The 20,173-nt window shown below is 51.9% G+C and overlaps 1 protein-coding gene across 1 annotated transcript in view; it reads left to right on the forward strand.

The window, feature by feature from the left end:
- Positions 1–305: 305 nt before the first annotated feature.
- The window catches only part of TMPRSS4 (transmembrane serine protease 4), a 35,518-nt gene continuing 15,650 nt past the window's right edge, over positions 306–20,173 (forward strand). The window contains exons 1-3 of the mRNA XM_077893707.1: positions 306–578; positions 16,494–16,527; positions 19,861–19,974. Of these exons, the coding sequence (XP_077749833.1) occupies positions 576–578; positions 16,494–16,527; positions 19,861–19,974 (151 nt within the window). The 5' untranslated portion in view covers positions 306–575. The remainder of the gene's footprint in view (positions 579–16,493; positions 16,528–19,860; positions 19,975–20,173) is intronic.

Raw genomic sequence — 20,173 nt, forward strand, 5'->3', positions numbered from 1 at the left:
CTGTTGCTCCACACATGGCAACAATCCAGTCCTCCTGAGCACCCCAAACTCCTCCGCCTTCCCACAACCCCCATCAAAAGCACCCACACATGGAGAAGTGGCGGGGCTAGGAGAGAGACAGGGAGCGCCCTCGACATCCCCACCAGCAACACCCCCCGGGGGGGGGGGGGGAGTCATTCAGGCAGGAAGGCTTTTGCAACATCCTAGGCGTGTCCCCTATACGGAGGCCAAAGGGCCATGAATGACTCCAGGTGTGTTCCAGCCCCTAGGACGGTGTCAGGTTACAAGATGCATTAATCATTCCAGTTTAGCAACTTCAACTGTGAGGTTGTTTTAATCAACTGGCCCCACGGTCCCCAATCACTCCTGGAACAGGGCGGTGGAGGCGGCCAGGGTGCTAAGGGGAGAGGGATGCGGCACACGCGGCCCCGAGGCGTGCCCCGCAGTTAGGCCTCTTCCAGCCGCCGCTGCCCGGGCCTCCGAGCTGCTGCCAGCCAGGGCCCATCCAGGAGGCCCTCCTGACGGCCACCCCTCAGCTCCAGCCGCAGAGAAACCTGGCAGATCGCAGAGCCGGCATGGTGAGTGCGGGCGCCCTCTGCTCTGAATTCTGGGGGAGGGCAGGTCTCCCCATAAAGGGCCCTTCTGGCAGCCTGTGGATTTTGTAACAGCTTCCCAGTGAGAAAAGAGGTCACACCGAGTCACCCCCACATTCAGGCCCTTAGAAGCCTCAGTACCCCCCTGCCCTCCTCTCCCCTTCTTTACCAAAGGGCGCTGCACAGCACCCATGAAGCTGGACACATGGGCCACTATTCCCTCCTAAATCCTGCCCGCTCTTCGTGCAAAGTCTCCGGGTCTGTTGGCTAAGGTTGGCACTGTTGTTCCAAGGGCAAGGGGCTGTTGTGACGGCCCCGTCACCTCCCTGGGGAAACGGACTCCTTTTCTTCTTCAACCAAACAATGGACAGCTGCCCCAAAACAACCCAACGTGTGTGGGGATCTACTTGGTCTCTTTCTGGGCCCTGTCCCCTCTCTTCCTCCCCCTCTGAGCACCTAGAGAGCTTCTTCACTGTCTTGGGACAAAGAGAATCAATCCCATCTTTCCAGGACAACTGAGGACAGGGAGGGGAAGACATAATATCTGGATCTGAGTGGGGGATCTCAGGGAATCTTCCCTCTCTGCTTCCTGGAGAACAGGCTGCAGTTGCCAGAAAATCAACACAAAAATGAAAGGGGAGGGAAAAAGAAGGAAGGGGAAGCTTTCTGTCCAAGGGGAACAGAGGTGACTGGCTGGGGCCTCGTGAGTGGCGGTCCCCTGACCCCCAGCCTGAGCACTTCCCATGACATTCCTCTGTAAAGTCTGGCAAAACTCTAGCCCCAGTGCTGGGGTAGTAGAGGGTCAGGAAGGAGAAGGGCTTGCCTGCTTTGCTCTGCAATTCAGCCGGCTTACCCTGTCCCCATCCGAGGAAGCACCTAGAAGCTGATCCCCCATGGTCTTGCTGGGCTCTCTGGAGAGAAGAGGAAGTAGCTCCTGCCTGCGAGCTGCTTATTGGGGGCACTAGGGAGGCCTGGGTGTCTCCCGAGAGAGTAGAGACATAGGAAGGAGGTAGATTCTAAGGCAGTTAACTGGAGCACAAACTATAGGATCAGAGAGTCAAATGGCAGCTCCCTTATTAGCATATTATTCCGGACACTTTGCTCTTCCTGAGACTCATCATCTTCCTCTGTAAAATGGAAACATTTTCCATGCCACCCCCTATGCACACACACAGTGGGTGAAAAGATCGAATGGGCCAGTGATGTGAATAGCTGCGTAAACCTCGAAGCCCTGTACAAATGTAAGGACCCAGAGGAATCCACTCCAGCAAATGACAGGTGGGCAGCATGCCCAACACTGAGCTTCACCAGCCGGAGAGGGAACTGGACGTTGCCGTATGAGGGAGGCAGGGCAGGTGGGCACACAGCAGCGCGGGCCACGTCTGAGCCCCAACGGCAAGGTAGCAGCGGGGCCAGGATCCTGGGCAGGGCCAGGGAGCTTCTGGCCCAAGTTAACCACTAAACCACCTGTGCCTAATAACCCAGTGATTCCCTCTAATGAGGCCCAGACAACCATAGCTCCCAGCCCTGGGGAGCAATGGAACAGCTCACACCCAGGCCCAGCCCTCCCTTTCCCCTGCCCCTCCCTGCCTCCCTCTCACCCCTGCCGGCCCGCCCTGGACAGAGTCCTGTCTGGTTGCTACCTCACCACAGTGGTTCTCCCTTGAGAGCTGGGCATGACTAGGAGGGCCCAGGGAGAGCAGGAGCTGCGGAAGGCCCCGGGCAGAGGTCTGAGCCCAATCTCTGACCCCAAGGGAAATGTGGCCCTGTTGTCTCAGCTGCAGTTGAGCCCCAGAGGGAAACTAGGACCCTGGCAAGAGCCATCCTGGTCTTGGCTCCTTACTGCCCACGAGGCCCCAAATATACCATGAGCTACCGGAGCAGAGTGTTAGACACCTGAGGTCAGTCCTGGCCTGGCTGCTCCAGAGGAAGCAGGTTCTCCTCAAGGGTTTGCTGGGCTTGGCTGGACCAAGGAGCAGGTCAGCAGGCCTACCGTGGCAGTGGGGGTCTGGTAGCATGGGCGGGCCCACCTCAGTCGGTCGCCCTCTCAGCCCTGGTGGTGCCATTCTGGGCTCTGCAAAGACCCTGGAGGGCAAGGTCAGCAAGGAAAGGCTGGGTCCCTGCCTGCCCCCCGGGTCCCCTCACTACCTGGGCGAGGGGCTTGATGCTGCTGTGACCCCAAAAATAGTTCCATCCACCTAACCATTTAACCAGCCCCTGTAAGTGGCCAGCCTCCAGACGGCAGGAAGAGGGGCAAAAGGGTACAGTGACCACATTCTGCCCCATAACCTCCCAAAGTCGATAGCTCCTTACACAAAGAATCATAAGAGAATGTGCCAAGTCCAATACCAGGGGGGACTACAAGGCACCCCTAGGGCAGAGAAGGCAGGGAATTAATTCTCTCCAGGGTGGTCGGGAAGCTGTTCCAGAAGAAACAGTATTTGCGACAGGCTCTCTCCAGGCAGAGACGGTGGGAAGCGTGTTCCAGGCAGAAGGACTACATGGGAACAGTGAGAGTGACAGATGGGGGCACTGGGGAGGCTGGAGCGGCGGGCACAGGCTACAGAGAGGAACACAGCTGGGGGCCAGAAACCCCATGGTGGTCCCGCAGCTACTACTTGGCACTTGGGTTCAGGGTCCCCACGGAGCCCTGGAGCCCAGTGGGGCCAGGCCAGCTGCCGGAGGCTCACACTCTGGGCCAAGCCACGTCCAGAATGGGGTCGAGGCCACCCTTGCCCACCAGGCAGTGCAGCGGGCACCCAGCTCCGTTCCTGTATTCCACACAATGTGAGATTCCTCTGTGCTGGCACTAGCCTTGCTGGCAAGAGAAAGCAGACACGGGTCCTGCCCTCACGGAGCCCCAAGTCCAGAGGGGGTGGAGGGCGGGAAGGGACAGACGGTTCTCAATCACATCAACCAAGGTTAACTAACAAGTGACAACGGTGAGGCGCGGAAATGCACAGGGGCTGTGAGAGCTCAGGCCGGGATGTGGCCTCATCTGGGGGTCAGGGGAGCCTGGGCTGCACAGGAGCCAGGAGGGTGGGGAGGAGGGGCAGTTCCAGGCAGAGGGAACAGAGGATGCGAATGTGGAAGCACATCCCCCAGATCCCCTTCCACCTCCCAGGGCTCTTCCCATGCAGCCTTTGGGTAGAACTCTGGCCTGGCTCCTGACAGGGACACGTGTCTAGGCCTCAGGTCTCCTCCGTGCCCCTGGCCTCTCTCCCACCATCCTTCCTTGTGCCTGGCTGCAGAGGCCAGCAGTCACAGGCAGCAACCACCCTGTACTCCTCTAGCCGGCTTCTTTGACAAAGCCTAAGAGGATCAGAGGAGCCGATTTGGGGAGGGGGGATGTAACAAGGGAGAAGATGGGGAACAACAGGACTCAGGAACTCTGAACAGACTTTCCACCTTGGGAAGTCAGGAGACAGAGGCTCTCAGGCCTGAGAATCTGCATTTCAGATTTCCCAGCAGCTCCCCGCAGCCTTCCCTCTTGTTCAGATGAAAACATCTACTCAGTAAAACCCTTCAAATTCCCAAGCAATGATTCCCCCAAGGCAGCAAATCCCTCACAACCTAAAATGCGCTCATTTGCCACAGTTTTATTTAAACCTGTTGTCACCAGGCTGTGAGCTTCTTGAGGACCGGGTCTTTGCCACCTGTTGCCCCTAAACCTATCACAGAGCCCAGCACACAACAGGCACATGATAAATGTGTGTGAGTGAATGACAATGACAAAAGACTGAATTCCCATAACCAGCTGATTTATCTGACACTGATAACAAAGTGAGCCAAGTCCAACTGGAAAAGATGCCAGATTCTATCAGAGGTGTTGCCAAGGTGTTTTAAGTCAGGGCTGCGGTGAGGGAGGGACAGGCCCGAGCCTGCCTGGAAACCCCAGGGACTGGAGAGAAGGAGAGTCTGAGCAGAGCTCAAGTGGCAATCCCCCTGCGACGTGCTTAGCTCCACCCCACAGCCTGCTGCTCTATCACAACTGTAGCACAGAAATTTGTAAACAAGGCTCAAAACCACAACACCCCCAGCCCCCTCCCTCCCAAAGCAGCTCTCAGTTCCCTGGCATAATCTACATGCAACCAGAAACTCTCATAGGGTAGTGGGTGAACGGGATGCTTGAGGGAGAGGGCGAGATACTCAGGTGGCACCTGTCCACGGTGGTAGTAGTCTCCTGTCACGACCTGTCCTGCACGTCAGGCTGGCTGGGCTCAGCCACATTCACAGGCTGAGCCCACCATGGCTTTAGGCATTTCCTGTGATCACAGTTTCTTCCTTTATAATATGCATTCACTCCTTCATGCAGCATGTGTTCCTTAAGCATAAACTATGTGCTAGGCATTGGCAAGAACCTGAAGATTCAGAGAATATGTAGAATCAGAGCTCTCAGTTTTATATCCTCCACAGATGGAACAGAGGCAGGGTGAAGAGCTCCCCCCCACCGCGGGCAGAGCAGGCCACCTGTTCACCCACAGATGTTGACACCAAGAGGGTAACACGGCTGAGGTCACTCCTCCTCGCCTCCATCCCATTCCCACCCTGACACGGGGCCTTCATTCATGATCACATCTCTGATCCCCAGAGAGGACGGTACTGCAGGGCCATTGGGAGCATCTCTCCCGAGTCACGGGTGGTCTAAAGAGAATGCCAACAGCAACATCTCGTCCCTACCTGAATGCAGCAAGCACAGCATCTTGCAGCCTGAGAAGCACCTTCACATCCAGAATCTCCCTGAATCTGACACCAGCTCTCTGAGACATCGTGATCCTTGTTCTACAAATAAAGGAATCCCAAGGCTCAAGAGGTTGATGATGACCTGAAAGGGTCACTTGGCCAAGAAGAGTCAGGGCAAGATCCCTAAGCTCTAGGACTTCAATATCAAGTGCCCAGATTTTTCCTTAAGCCCTCCTTCTCCTCCAAGATGTGAACCCATAGACGTGAACCTGAGACTAGACCTTGAACTTGCACTACAAAGTGCAGAACCAGGGAGCCCCACCTCGCTACCTAGAAGCTGATCAACTCTAGAATCTAAAGCACGCATTGAGTGAAAACTGTGTTGACTAGCATGAGCAAGTGGAGCTTATCCTTTCTGCCAGAAGACTTCAGCCCTCACTACCCTAACAAAGGCCACAAGGAGGATGTGAGCACACAAAGGAAACCAGTGGGCAGAATTAACTTAGATTTTTCTCAAGACAACTGAGAAATTTCCCAATGCAGCCTGGGAAAACCACTCAAGTTGCCATGAGATCGTGAAGGATAGAAATCTGACTTAGAGGAAATTTTAACCAAATCGGGGCTAAGACTGGTCTTCTCCATGGAAGAGGGCAACAGAAGCACCAGGCTAACAACAAGCAAGCTCTTCCAAGTCACAGGCCCTCAGGAAAGGACCTTAGACGTCTTCTCAGATCAGAGGCCAGTGTTTCCCCAAATTTGTTTTAGCCTCGGAGCCCACTGCCCACTGAGATCTAACATAGAACCCCCAAGTGGAAAACAGCCTGGGCCCCCCATGCACTCCTGCCCTGCCTTGTCTTGCAGCAACCCCAGGAGTCCCCCCGCCCCCCCCCCCAGGTCCTCTAGGGTGCCAGAGAGCCCTTCTCTGGCCTTGCCCTGGTCTACTTTGGACATCTACATCATCTAGCTTCTACTCACACACATTGTTACTTAGATGATCTTCCCTGCACTGAGAGAGAAAGAGACTTTCTGTAATGTCCCCCATTCATCCTGAGCATCCCCTTTGCTGCTTCCTTGAGATGTCCCTACCCACTTTAAAAGACCATTGCTACCCAATGTCTTTGTTTCTCTGGCCTGCAGCCTCCTCCCTTTGTTCCTAAAGAGGTCACATGACATCATCCTAGGACCCCTAAATGCCGCTGTCCCTATGCGTGCTCCAGGGTGAAGATTCCCTCCTGAGGGCAGGCCCCCAGGCTCCATAAAATCACAAAAATGACCATTTGTGCAGGGCCTGGTCCACACATGCAAGGCCCTCTGCCAGGCTCCTTCCACAGACGACAGTTTTTGAGTATGTGCAAGGCCAAGTACTTACTAGGTTCCATAGTAGTAGTCATTAATTACTAATAAGAAATAGTAGGATATATGCCTCGTGGGCACAAGGACTTTGTCTTTTGTATTCGCTGCTATATGACCAGCCCCCAGAACAGTGCTTCACTGAATGGATAAAATAGTCTTATTTTTGTTGTGTTTATTATTAGGGGCATTTAGTGCATTCTTACTCTATACCAGGCAATGGGCTAGAGGCTGTGTATATTCTGGTCTCATTAAGAAGACTTAGAACCTCTCTCTCTCTCTCTCTCTCTCTCTCACACACACACACACACACACACACACACACACACACAGGAAATTGAGGCTCTGGGGGTTGAAGACCTCGCCTGACGCCTGTGCCCTGTCCACAGCCCATGGCCTTCCCCAGCTGACGGCAGCCCAGGGAGGACAGCCTCACGTAGGCGCAGAGTTCCTGAGTGGGCAGGGAAGTGGTAAAAGGGAGCTTCAGTTATGTAACTGCCAAGCTCTAGCTGCAGAGGAGCCACAGGGCACGGCTGCAGCAGTACTTACAGGATCACGAGTGCAGAGTTCATGGGAGACACCGAGAGTCACTGCGGACATTTGCCAGGAGATGGAGGCTCTTGGCCCCAGCAGCCAAACCAGCTCCCCAGAGGCTGCTTCCCCGGGAGCATCCAGACCAAGCGAGAACACTCAGTCCTGCCCTTGAACATGCACTGCCATGCGCACCCTCCTTGAACGCTGAGTACAGTCCTGCTCCCTGAGCCTCCGGGATAACTGGAGCTAAGGGCACGAGTGTCCAAGTCCCACACTCCTCTAGATGCCGAGCACCAAGCTAGGGGCGCCTCCTGCATCATGTAGTTCATCCACACCCCCGAACCCAGGAGGCAGATCACACTCTTCCCATTTTACACATGAGGAAACTCAATCACTTGCCCAGGAGCACAGGGCTCATAAGGGGCAGAACTGGATCCAGGCCAGAGCTCCTGACACAGAACTCAGAAGGAACAGGGACAGGGGCAACTGTCATCTGGCCAGAGCAGCTGAGACCCCTCGAACCACAAAGACCCACCAAGGGGGACCATGAACAAACCCGTAAAATCAGGAGAGGACCAGACAGGGTTCTTGGGGCCTTGGAAAGGTGCATCGTCACTGGCAGGCGGAGCCCCGCCGGGAGCCTTTCTCACTGGCTCTATCACCGATTTGCCACCCCTGCTTCCAAAGGCACAAACTGGGGCCCAGAGATGTTAAGTGATTTGCCCAAGGTTGCTCAGCAGGTAAACTGTAGAGCTCGACTTTAGAACACCAGAGCCCCTCTTCCCTCACACCACCTCGCTCCTCAAAGTTTAAAGGACAATTCCGAACAAGAAAGAGAGGGCGTGATGTTTCGAAGGCAGTACAGACTCTGCGGGATGCTCTCATAAACATCAGACCACACCTGGGGTGGCAGCTCTTTAGCTCAGATAAATTGCAGTTTAGAGCACGCTCCCCTACTCCCCAAGCTTTAAGACCCATCAGCCCCTCCTAAAGGCACACCGCGACATTCCCTTAGGCAAACCCCTAAGGTCACCGTCAGTCCAGGTGGCCTGACTCCTGAGGCCTCTCTCGTGGCCCCTTCAGCCACTGCCCACACAGCACCTGCAGGTGCGCAGAGGTGGAGCTGCTTCCTTTCCAACAGACCCTCCTGGGGGTGGGGGGCTGCATCGACCCCCCCCCCGGGGGGGGGTCAGAAAGAAAGTTGAGCCAAGTAGAATTGTGGAGAACTCAGGCCGTAGAGAATGGGCTGCTTCCCCCAAACACCAAGAATAGGCCGCTGGAGTGGTTTGTAGGAGTCACCGAGCTACCGTTAACAGTAGCATCACCGGGGCAAGTTCAACCCAACCCAACGGGCGTGTACTAATACCTCATTTCTGCTCTTCGTGTTGTCTTGTCATGTGACCTGGGAGAGACCGCATGGCGACTATGCCTCAGTTTCCCCACTTGTGAAACAGAAATAGTTACCCCTGCACCCTCTCCCGTGGCCCTCCCTGGAGTCAAGAGCTGTGCCTGGACAAAAGGCTGAATAGCGGGCTGGTGGCAGGACCGTGGCAGGCCACCTGACACCTCCCAGCCCCCCTAGGCCCTGCCCTGGAGCCACTGTGCCCTGCGATGGGGGTTGGGGTGCTCAGCTCAAATTGCCGACAGGTCAGCACCTATGTGGCTCAGAACAAGGCCCAGTGGCTTCTAATGTAGCAGGCGAGGCTGAGGTCAGCCCTGAAGGAAAATGCGTTGCTGTACGGATGCCTCGCAAGAGGCAGAGCAAGTGCAAACGTTCGCTGGGACCCCAGCATGTGAGAGCTAGGGCACCCAGCCGTGCGTGGCCCCGGCAGGGGGTCCTGTCTGGAGAGGATCCTTGAGAGCCAGCTTGATTTGCCATCCCCGAGAACATTCCACGTATCAGGGCTGCTGCATCACAGCCAGGCCCATCTCGGGAAACCTGTACCCTCCCTCTGCTGACCCACAACCTCCCGGCTCCCATGGCCCCTGGCCCCTCTCCTCACCTTACCTGTCATGGCTGAAGCACCCAAGAGAGGAAGTACTTGCCCGGTCTGGTAAAGGCATCAAACTGCCCTATGCCTGCTGCAGGTGGAGAGCACACAGCCGCCTGCTGTTGGGTCAGGGGGTGGGGGGAGTGCAGGTTCAGGGTCAGAGAGCAGAGGGAGGCACCTGCAGAGCAGCCCCTGAGCCAGCCAAGGGCCAAGCCCTGCTCTGTGAGCCGTGAGCAGCCTCTGGGACTCCTGGCTCGCTAGAGAACCTCCCCACCCACTCCCCTGGGCTCTCCCCTGCCGTGTCCCTGGCCTGGGCAACCTAGCTCCCACCTGCCAGAGCCACAAAGGACCTATTTATCCCATCACCTAGCAACAGCAGCATCTCTGCCTCTAGGTGTTCCCAGAGAGACCATGGGAAGCCAGGGCTGGAGCCCCCACAGGAGCCTGAAACTGCCACACCGCAGAGCAGAGCCAGAAAGCCCCTTACTGGGAGCCCCTGCCTTTCCCCCTTCCCCTGCACCCCAATCATCCGAGCTCTGCCCCTATTGACTTCTTTCCAGAGCAAGGAAGCTCAGAGTCAGCACTGCAGAGAGGAAGAGAAAAATAAGGCCCAGGGGCAGGCTGCTTGGCAAGGAAAGCAGACAAAAGAGCTGGCCAGGCTTTCTGCTGCTCCTTTGGCCTCTGAGCTGCCACCTCTCAGTATTGGCTGGCGGGGCACCTGCCTGTTTCGATGTGTAGTAATAACCCTCTTATCTGCTTTACCATCTTTGAGAGTCTCCATGTACCCAAGGGACCTTAAAGTTCAGAGAGATTGAGGTGTGGGCCCAGAGCTACACAGCAAGTCAAAAGACAAGGCAAAATGACCTTCTACTCCCCGGGCTGGCGGGCTCTTGGTGTCTTCTCTGCAGCACACTTAAGCCTCATCCTCAGTTAAAAATAAGAACTGCCTGGTGCCTGGGTTCATCAGCTCTGAGCTAGAAGGTTAAAGCTGCACTAAGCCCAACCAGGGCCTAAGGGTAAATAAAGGAGGAGGAAGAGATGAGAAACATGCACACCTCAAGGGAGAGAGATGAAGAAGGGATAGCTAATAACCACAAAGCCCCTGCTAGGCGGGAAGCAGTAGGCCCTTCCGCAGACAGACTCAGGGAGGGAGGACCTCTCACTCTTGCTGATGGAAGACTTGGAGAGCCAGGAACCAAGCAGACATGGGTTTGCCTGGGGAGCTGGGGAGCTGCTGGGGGCAATCTCTGCCCACCAGTGCATGCTAACTACACAACTAGACTTCACGCCAGGGAGTAGACAATCAAAAGGACACAGTCCCAGCTAACGGTACTTCCCAAAGTAGGTTCCTACAAGGGCGCAGGGCGGGGGGATGAAAACAACAGTCCACTGAGTCCAAAACCCTGGCCTCCAAGGGCTGGATCTGTTCCTGATTTGTTCTGAGGCCACAGCAGCCACTTAATCTACAGGAGGCTTAGTCTTCTCTCCTGGAAAATGGGGATAATTTCTCAGGGTGGTTCTGAAGATTAAATGGGACAGCAGGGATCCCTGGGTAGCTCAGTGGTTTAGTGCCTGCCTTTGGCTCAGAGCGTGATCCTGGGGTCCTGGGATTGAGTCCCACATTGGGCTCCCTGCATGGAGCCTGCTTCTCCCTCTGCCTGTGTCTCTCATGAATAAATAAATAAATAATTTTTTAAAATCCATTTGTTAAAAAAATAAAAAGTAAAATAAACGGGACAGCAATTATGCAAGACATTGTAAGCTCTGCCTCTATATTTGGGTCGCAGAATAATGTCTTTCTGTGACCAGCAATGGACCAAAAGGCAGGGAAAGATAATTCTCTGAATTAGGCAATCAATAGGTGATTTTCATCAGCCTTCTAACACCCACCTTCTAACTCCTTCTTCCCTTCCCCTTAGCCCCTCCTGGCTCCAGGGGCCCAGGCATTGTAACCCAGACAGCAGGAGCTTCCTTCCGAGATAAACCCCTAAGTCAGACACCAGTTGGGCTGGGCCTGTGAGTCAGGGCTACACAGTGGACTGAATCAACACAGCAGACAGGCCTGACCCAGGCAGCAACCCAAAAACACAGGAAAGGCTGGTGCCTTTGCTAAGCCTGGGCTGGGCCTGGGCTGTGGCAGTTGTGACCAGGGGATGAGTTCAAGTTGAGGATAAACTGTGACATCTCCAACAAAGCAGAAGGCAGCACAGTTGATGTATCACGGCCTCTCAAGCTCCTTCCCTCTACCAACTCCTGGGCTAGACATTTCCCCAGATTAGGAAACCAGGAGAAGCCTGGGGTGGTCCCCAGAGACCCTTTCAGCTTTGCATCCTATGATCATGGCCCAGACTCATCCAGTGACGGGGGATGGCCAGGTTCCTAAGTCTTACCTGGTAAGATTTTTTTTTTTTTAGATTTTATTTATTTATTCATAAGAGACACAGAGAGAGAAGCAGAGACACAGGCAGAGGGAGAAGCAGACTCCATGCAGAGAGCCCGATATGGGGCTTGATCCTGGGTCTCCAGGATTATGCCCTGGGCTGAATGTGGCACTAAACTGCTGAGCCACCCAGTCTGCCCTTGATTCTTACCTCGTCTCTTGGCCCCATTTCTCTTCCCTGCCCCCGCCCCCTCGACTTGGGATGGATTCTGGGCTGAAAGGCAACACGGCTCCTGCGCACTCCCAACCTCATCCTGCTCAGGAAGGCAATTCACATTGATATTGCCAGTGGCCGCTCATAAACCTAAATGTGCCCACCTCCCTGTCCATTACCCTAGATGCTTATGACCTTCAGCAGCTCCTCTTCCGGGAAGTCTGGCAACCCATCATCCCAGATCTCACCATGTTGGAGAAGAGGCTTCAAGAAAGCCAAAGAGCAGGCCACTCATGGAAGAACTCAGGTGGTATGAGAGTCAGAGTAGAGCCCAGGAGGATGGGAGGATGGGAGTTGGACTCCTTGAACCCCTCAGCATAGCCGACTGCTTCTTTATTTTCTCTTTGAATCTCAGGTGCACACCACTGGATGAATCAATTCTTGATTCATGACATTTTCCACTGTTGGCTTCCGCAGCATCCCCTTTGTAACTCCCCAACTAGTTGGATGACTTTAATAATGATGTAAACCTCCATAAACCAACCACCCCTAACAAACACTGCATCTAATCACCTGCCCTCACACACATATCCCCTCCCCCTGCCCAGGTAGGTGGGCAAGTCTCTTATGTTTAGTAATTCAGTGAATATTGATTCTACATCTTTGCCAGGCCAGCAAAGGTGCTAGAAGCCCTCTGGAACATAAGCATCATTTTATCATTTCCTTGCTTCCTTATGAAAAGGAGTCTGGGTTATGTGTAATCTTTTGAGGATTTACTTTCTCCTCTAATGTTAAATTACTGATACCATCCATTTATTTTGCGGTGCCATAGTTCATTTGTTTTGACTGTAGCATAATATTCCAATGTGTGTGTGTGCCAGAGTCGGCTCATTCAAGGCGGGCCTGGGACTGAGCCCTGAAACCAAGATACTTTCCTTAATTCTTTCACTCAAGTATTAAATACCCACCCTAGGGGCACCTGGGTAGCTCAGTTAAACATCTGACTTTAGCTCAGGTCATGATCTCAGGGTCCTGGGATCAAATCCCATGTCAGCCTCCCTGCTCAGTGAGGAGCCTGCTTCTCCCTCTCCCTCTGCCCCCCGCCCCCCACTGATGCTCATGCTCTCTCCCTCTCTCAAATAAATAAATAAAATCTTAAAAAAAAATAAATACCCACTCTATGCCAGGCATTGTAGGAGACACCAGGGATGCCCTAATTACCAGTTAGTCATAGTCTCTGTCATTCTAGCTTGTAGTTTTGACTTAGTTTATTTTGTTTTCAAAAAAGGTGTGGAATGTTCTCTGTAGGAAGATTGCAGTCGAAAACATATTAGCTAAAGGGGTACTGAGGTCACTTCTGTTCACAGATGAGGAATCAAGAAAGTGCAGACTGTGAACCTCTTTTGTTCCATGTCTCGGCTTCAGCACAATTCCGGTCCCATCAAAGGCATCCAGTCAATATTTGTTGAATTAATAATAAACACAAGACTTGCCCTACCTACCTCAACTAATGTAGGCATGTGAGCACAGGCAGACTCAGGGAGAAAGAATGAATTGACTGAGAAAGGCCAGTAAGTGGATGTTCCTGATGTCCCTCTAACCTGCCCCTCCCACAGCCTTTGCATGTCGGCAAATACCCTCCTACGTGCTCCCTGAAGACCCCAGAGCATCCAACCCACTGGCAAGGCCTGCTGCTTTGACCTCCCAAGCACGCGGTGACTTTCCCCACCACCAGCGTCTTTCTCCTTCCTCTTGTTCTTGCAGATCTTTGTTCTGACCCTCTGACTCCTCTCTGGCATTCAGATCTCATCCCAGGGGCTCTCTCCAACCACCCTGGCCCCTTCCCTAGGTCTCTGGCTCTAAGTATCCACCAGGCACTGTCTCCCATCACCTGTTTCACTCTGCATGGCACTACTGGTTCCAGCTTCCTCTGGTCATACCTGTCCTCCCTCTGCTTTCCCCTATTCCCCACCCACCAGAGGTGAGGGCAGGGCCTGGCCTGGCCTGGCCTGGCCTGTCTGGGCACTTCTCCCATCCTGCTGCACTTATTTCTTATTTGTCTTTGAATCCACAGCTCCTAGAGCAGAGCTTTGTGAAATATTTCATTGAATACTCAGTGACTTAATGCTACCCGTACTGGTTATCAGACAATTGAGATCCTTTTCAGCCTTGAGCTTGACTGAGTCAGACAAAAGAATTTTGTAAACTCTTATACACAGACTGTATGTAGATTAAGTACTGTTGATACTACTATTACCCAACTCTACAGCCATGGCAACGCAGCGTTGCAGGACTTTTCTCATCTTTACCCTGGAAATAGTACCCCCTCCAGGTGTTGGAGGTGGTGGAGGACAGGTAGCTGGGAATGATCTATAGGGCAGAGCCTAGAGTCCAGTTCCATCTAACAGCATCTGTCCCACCTTTCCAGTGCAAAATTCTGAGGGTGCAACGGCCTTAAGAAGCAGGGACTGACTGCCCAGTGGGAAAGCTTTGCAGCAAATGCTGGGGGGCCCAGGAGGGAAGAGACCCCGCCAGTGTGAGCCAGGCCCTCCAACTACATAGTTCACTTAAACCTCACAGTGGCGCTTTGAAGTGGGTGCCATCTTCTCCACTTTATGAAGGGGGAATGGAGAACCAGGGAACGTGAATCTCAGAGAGGTTAACTATCTCACACCCAAGACTCACAATTAATAAGATGCAGAACCTGTATTCCAACTCAGCCCTGCAGACTCCAGAGCCTGCTGTCTCTGCTACATCCCCCAACTGCCTAAGCCCTCATGCGACCCAAGGGCAAAGCCAGACATGCCCCTCCAGCAGATTACAGAGTTTGGGAGGAAAGGAAGAAGCTCCTTCTCCCAATGACTAGGTCTACCATGCTCAGTCATGGGAGCAAACACCACCTAGGGATGCCCCGCTCCGCACTGCCATTGCCAACCAGACCTAATCTGGGACACCCACCCAAGGCTTAGAAGAAGCCCTGTCACCCCCAAATGGGACTAGAAAAATTCTCAGATGAAAACATTCAAAGTCCTGCAGCTCCTCCACCTACCAGTGGAACCGTTGTGACCTCAGCACCATGTCAGACAAGTCCCAGGATGGAGACACAGACCCCAGACAGGCCTGCCGCTCACCCAGCCCAGGGACTCCAGCCCCTATAGCAACTGGAAAGGGAGCAAAGAGAAGAGAGCTTTCTAGGAGGCACAAGAGTGAGGCATGAGCCTTGGCAGTCCTGTCTCCCTTACCCTTTGCTTTGCAGGAAAGGGGGTATATGGACTTCATATGTGAGCCTTATGTGCATTGTTCCTGTGTGTGACCTTGTGTGGCTGTGTGTGTGCTGAGTGCACACATGAAGTGATGTATCTGGAAGAACAGAGGCTTGTATTTGTGTATGTGTGTCCATGGTGACCTAAGAGTATACTTGCAGAAGTACCATAGTGCTCTGATATTGTTTTATCTTTGTCTATTTGCTCTATTCAGTATAGAATACATTCAGTAAAGTACTCAAATCTAAAGTGTACCCCCTAGTGAATAATAAACATATATACACCCATGTAACCAACACTTAGATCAAGATCCGTAAGTTTTCCAACATTTCAGAAGTTTCCATCGTGCTATTTCCAAAAACTGCCCCGCTTCCCCAGTCAGTAGTGTTCACTATTCTGACTTGTATCATCATAGATTAACTTTACCTTTTAAATTTTGTATGTATGAAATCATACAGAGTTTGCTCTTTTGTATCTATTTCTTTCCTTCATTATTATATCCATGAGATTCAACCATAGGTCATTGCGCTTAGCACTAGGTAATGCTTGTCTACTGTTGAAATATTTTCCATCATATGAATATACCACAATTTATTTACCCCACCAGTGATTGACTTTTGGGTTGTTTCAATTTTTAGCTATTATGAATGCAGTTACTACGAACATTCGGGTACAGGTATTTTGCTAGACACACGAACTCATTTCTCCTGGCTTATTCTTGCGTCATAGAATCCTAAAATATTCACATAGCTGATTCAGCCAGACTATTTCCCAAATTACCTGTACTAACTTATATTCCTGACAACAGTGTGTAAGAGTTCCAATATTCCCCATCCTCAGCAATACTTATCATTGTCCATCTTTTTCATTTTAGCCATTCTGGTGTCTATGTAGAGATATTGTGGTATGAATTTGCACTTGCCTGATGAGCATCTTTTGGCACTGATTGGCCATTGAAGTATCCCCTTCTGTGAAGTGTCTGAGTCTTTTTTTTTTTTATTCATTCATGAGAGATGCACAGAGAGAGCCAGAGACACAGGCAGAGGGAGACACGGGCTCCTTGCAAGGAGCCCGATGTGAGACTTGATCCCAGGACTCCAGGATCACGCTCTGAGCCTGAGCCACCCAGGCATCCCAGCGTCTGAGTTTTTACAGAATTATAACACCTATTGAAGTAGACACAAATGGTTGCAAAACAGACAGCAGAGCAGAATCATCCTGAGAAACTTAGCAATATAACGACCAAGCAGCCTGGCATTTCCACAATTGCTAACTAATACACCTAGTTAGCTAGTTGTACCAGTTAATATAAATGTAAAACTGAACTTTACATATTGAACCAGTTAGACATCGCTGAGCCACCCAACTTAGAATCAGCAGGGAGAAGGAGACAGAGATGAGAACCAAGAGCCTCCCCTGGGCTCTCAGCCCCAGCCCGAGGGCGTCCCTCACTCATCTTACTGACTATTTTTCCTTTAATTACAGGATCCGGACAGCAATCAACCCCTGAACAGCCTTGGTAAGTTAAAATCCGGCTTCCCCTCATCCACCTCAGCCTCCAAGTTTCCACCAGTCACCAAATAGATACTAAACCCCCCTTGCTTGGCCCTCACCACTGCCACCAAGGGCTAAATGCTGTGGAAGATCTCCATCCACCCACCCATTCATCATTCGGCAAAAATGTATTAAGCAACTGTAAGGTCCAGGATAATTCTAGAAGCAGGATGCCTGGTCTCCAGGGAAATAGGACCAACAAACCTAAAGCCATAGGAGCAGTGATTCTCCAACTCATTCAGTCACTCACTTTCTTATTCATTCAACAACTCTGTGGATGCCTGCCACATGCCAGGCTCTGGGCTAGACACTAGACTAAAGCAGGAAATAAGACAGCCAAAGTCCAGGCCCTCATGAAGTTGTTCTGACCATGCTGCCACAGAATAAGCTAGACACAGGTATTTTCTCTGGTAGACTAGAAAATGATAGTGTTTGCCTGATTTACAGGAGAAGAATAGTTTAAGAGGTAAAGTATTCCCAAATTTAAGGGAACACTCTTCTTTTTCCCTCCCATTCCATTCTGCTAAACCACTGATAACAATTCCTGGTAGCCTGCTGGATTAACAAAATGAGTGAGCAAAGCACAAATTAATATGACAAATCAACAAGGAAATAACCGATCCCCCTTACTTCAACAATTTTAGGGCCTCAAATTAATAACGATCATAAGCAATGTCATCTTTCCAAGTAAGATGGCACCTAGTTTATTCTTTGGAATTCGATAGACCATCATGTCCCTGGAGAACACCAGACATCCGAGGGCTTTACCACCTGAGTAAGCCTGAGAACTACCCAACCAGAAAACAAGTTAGATTTGCCACCAATGCCCATGTGAAGGGAGTTCGAGAAGGAGAGAGCGGTGCCAAGCCATCAGAGATAATAGCGTCATGGGTGAGGCACGCGTTGACAAAGCCCCCACGGGAATAGACTATCACAAAACAGAAGGATGTGATGAGGGTTTCAGTGGTGAAAGGGAAGAGGAGTAAAGATTCAGAGGTAGGAATGAAGGCAGGTGTGCAAGGACCAGAGGGGAGCTGCCCGTGTGGCCCTGGGAGCTGGTGAGGATTAGCAGCGGGAAGTCCATGTGGCAAGGAGACAGGGGCCAAATCACACTGGCTTTGACAGTTTGAAGAAGAGCATGGTCTAGATAGGGAAGTCACGGAGGGTTCTCGAGCAGGGATATGACAGCAACCTGCTGGGAGGCTCTGTCCCACAGTGGTGGGCAGGACAGGCTGGAGGAAGGAACGGTGGCAGGCAGGGAGGCTCCTCATAGCTCATGGTGGCTTTGTTAACTTTAAGTATGAAACATAAGCCAAGAAAACCCTGCAGTTCCTGATCATGTTCTTCCTGAAAGCATCAGGGAGGCAGAGACATCAGGACCTGGACAGGGGAACTCATGAAGGGACTGGACTCCCTTATAGACAGTCCACCTCTGAGAAAATAAGCGCACCTTGCATCCCCAGCGGGAGGTGCTCAACAAAAAAAATCACTCATGGAGGAAGAATGAACGAAATGTCACCATGCCCACGGCCTCGGGAAAGAGGACAGTTCTGCACACTGACTGCTAGAACTTTAAAATGATACCTGCTTAGATTGATCAGCTCCTTGGTGCCAGCCCACATCCCCAGGGCCTCAGCTCTGCATCCAAGGCTTCAACTCCCCTGAGGAAACGCTTTCAACAGATTCAATGATACCAGCATTTACTGAGCACCAGGCTCTGGCTGGATGCCATTCTCTGCTTTTAAAGAGCTGGGGAAAGAGATCGAGACAGACATATAACTAGCCACCATTCCAGCCAGAAAACAAGACCTAGAAGATGGAAAGGATGTGTGCTTAAGAGATCAAGCAAAGAACGGTTCACGTATTCATTTGGCAAATATCTGTTGAGACACCAGCAACTCAGCAATGAACAAAAAAGAAAGAAGAAAAAAACTCCTTATCTTCATAGAGTCTTCATTTCAGGCAGGGATGGGAGGGGACAGAGAGTATATGTAATATGTAAAATACAGGGTATGTTAAGAGCTGATAAGTGGTATTTTTTTTAAATGGGGAAGGATGACAGGAAATGATTACCTTTTTACTTAATTTTATTTAAATTCAATTAATTAACATAGTTTTTATTAGTTTCAGAGGTAGAGTTCAGTGATTCATTAGTTGGTATAACATCCAGGGCTCATTCCATCTTGTGACCTCCTTAATGCCCATCCCTCCACCTCCCTCCCCTCCAGCGACCCTCAGTTTGTTTCCTAGAGTTAAGTCTCTTATGGTTTGCTTCCCTCTCTGATTTCGTCTTATTTTTCCCTTCTTTCCCCTATGATCCTCTCTTTTCTTTCTTTAATTCCACATATGAGTGAAATCATTCCTCTGTTTTAAGGCATCTCCAGGCTCCTACCTGGTTTCCCTAACCCCAAACTCTTGTTCCCATCCACCTCCTTCCCAATGAAAGATTCATCTTTCTAAATATCAAAAATATGATCATGTATCTCTGCTGCTCAAAGCTCTCCATGGCTCCCCACTGCCTTCATGATCAAATCCAAATTCCTGGCATGGTATTCAAGACTCTCCACAGACTGACATTGCCAGTCCTGCCTCCACAACATGCACCGGCCCATGTTATACCTCAGGAGCTCACAGTCACCCACCCCTAGGCCTTTGCCCAGCTGGTCCACCCTAACCACCCCCCCCCCACCTCACCTACAGAGTCCCATTTAAGTGAGTGCTTTGATGGCGTCTGGCAGTACTGGAGACTGTGTCCTTGTTCACATCTTCCCCCAAACTGCTATCTCCTTAAAAACAAGGACCATTCTAGGGACTCCCTCTCTGTTGAGTTGGAGATGGAGGCCATTAGGATGCATTTATTAGGACTCTATGAGCATGTAATATGTTGGAGGTCCCTGCCCTCCTCAAGCTTACAATTTAATCAAAAGATAAGTCAGAAGAGAGGATAAATGATAGTAAAGCAAATGAGTACTTGCCTCTCCAGGGGCAGTTCCAAGGCAGACTGGCCAGGGTGAAACATCCCAGAATAGGCTAAGACAAGGAGAAGACGCCATGGTCTGGAGGCTCATTAGAGGGGCAGGTGAGAGATGGATAAGCCTGGGTAAGCAAAGGAGATGGGATGACGGGGTGCTGCTGAAGCTAAGCCCAGTCTGCAGGAATAAAACCCCAGTGCTAAGCAAAACTGTCCCCGAGAGACATTCTGCAGCTCAGCACTGGGGTCAGAGGGCAGGGAGGCTGTGGGCCTCGGCAGGGATGGTCTCCAAGTGCTGACCTCAGGCTCTCTCCCTCTGCCTCACAGATGTCACCCCACTGCGCAAACCCCGCACTCCCCTGGAGACCTTCAAAAAGGTGGGGATCCCCATCATCGCAGCCTTGCTGAGTGTGGCGATCATCATCATCGTGGCTGTCCTCAGTAAGTGGCGGCCCTCACCCCCTCATGACTGCCCCCACCTCCGTCCTCACCCCCACAGTAAACAGCAGCTCCTGCCCACGCCTCTGAGCACAACCCTACCCTCCACCCTTCCACCGAGCAGTCCTGGGCAGGTGATCTGCAGAAAGCTTTGTGTGACATGTGTCTACCCCCAGCTTTGAAGGGAGCCTTCCCCAGGAGT

Source organism: Canis aureus, chromosome 3 (genome assembly GCF_053574225.1).
Source record: "Canis aureus isolate CA01 chromosome 3, VMU_Caureus_v.1.0, whole genome shotgun sequence".
Classification (NCBI taxonomy): Eukaryota; Metazoa; Chordata; class Mammalia; order Carnivora; family Canidae; genus Canis; species Canis aureus.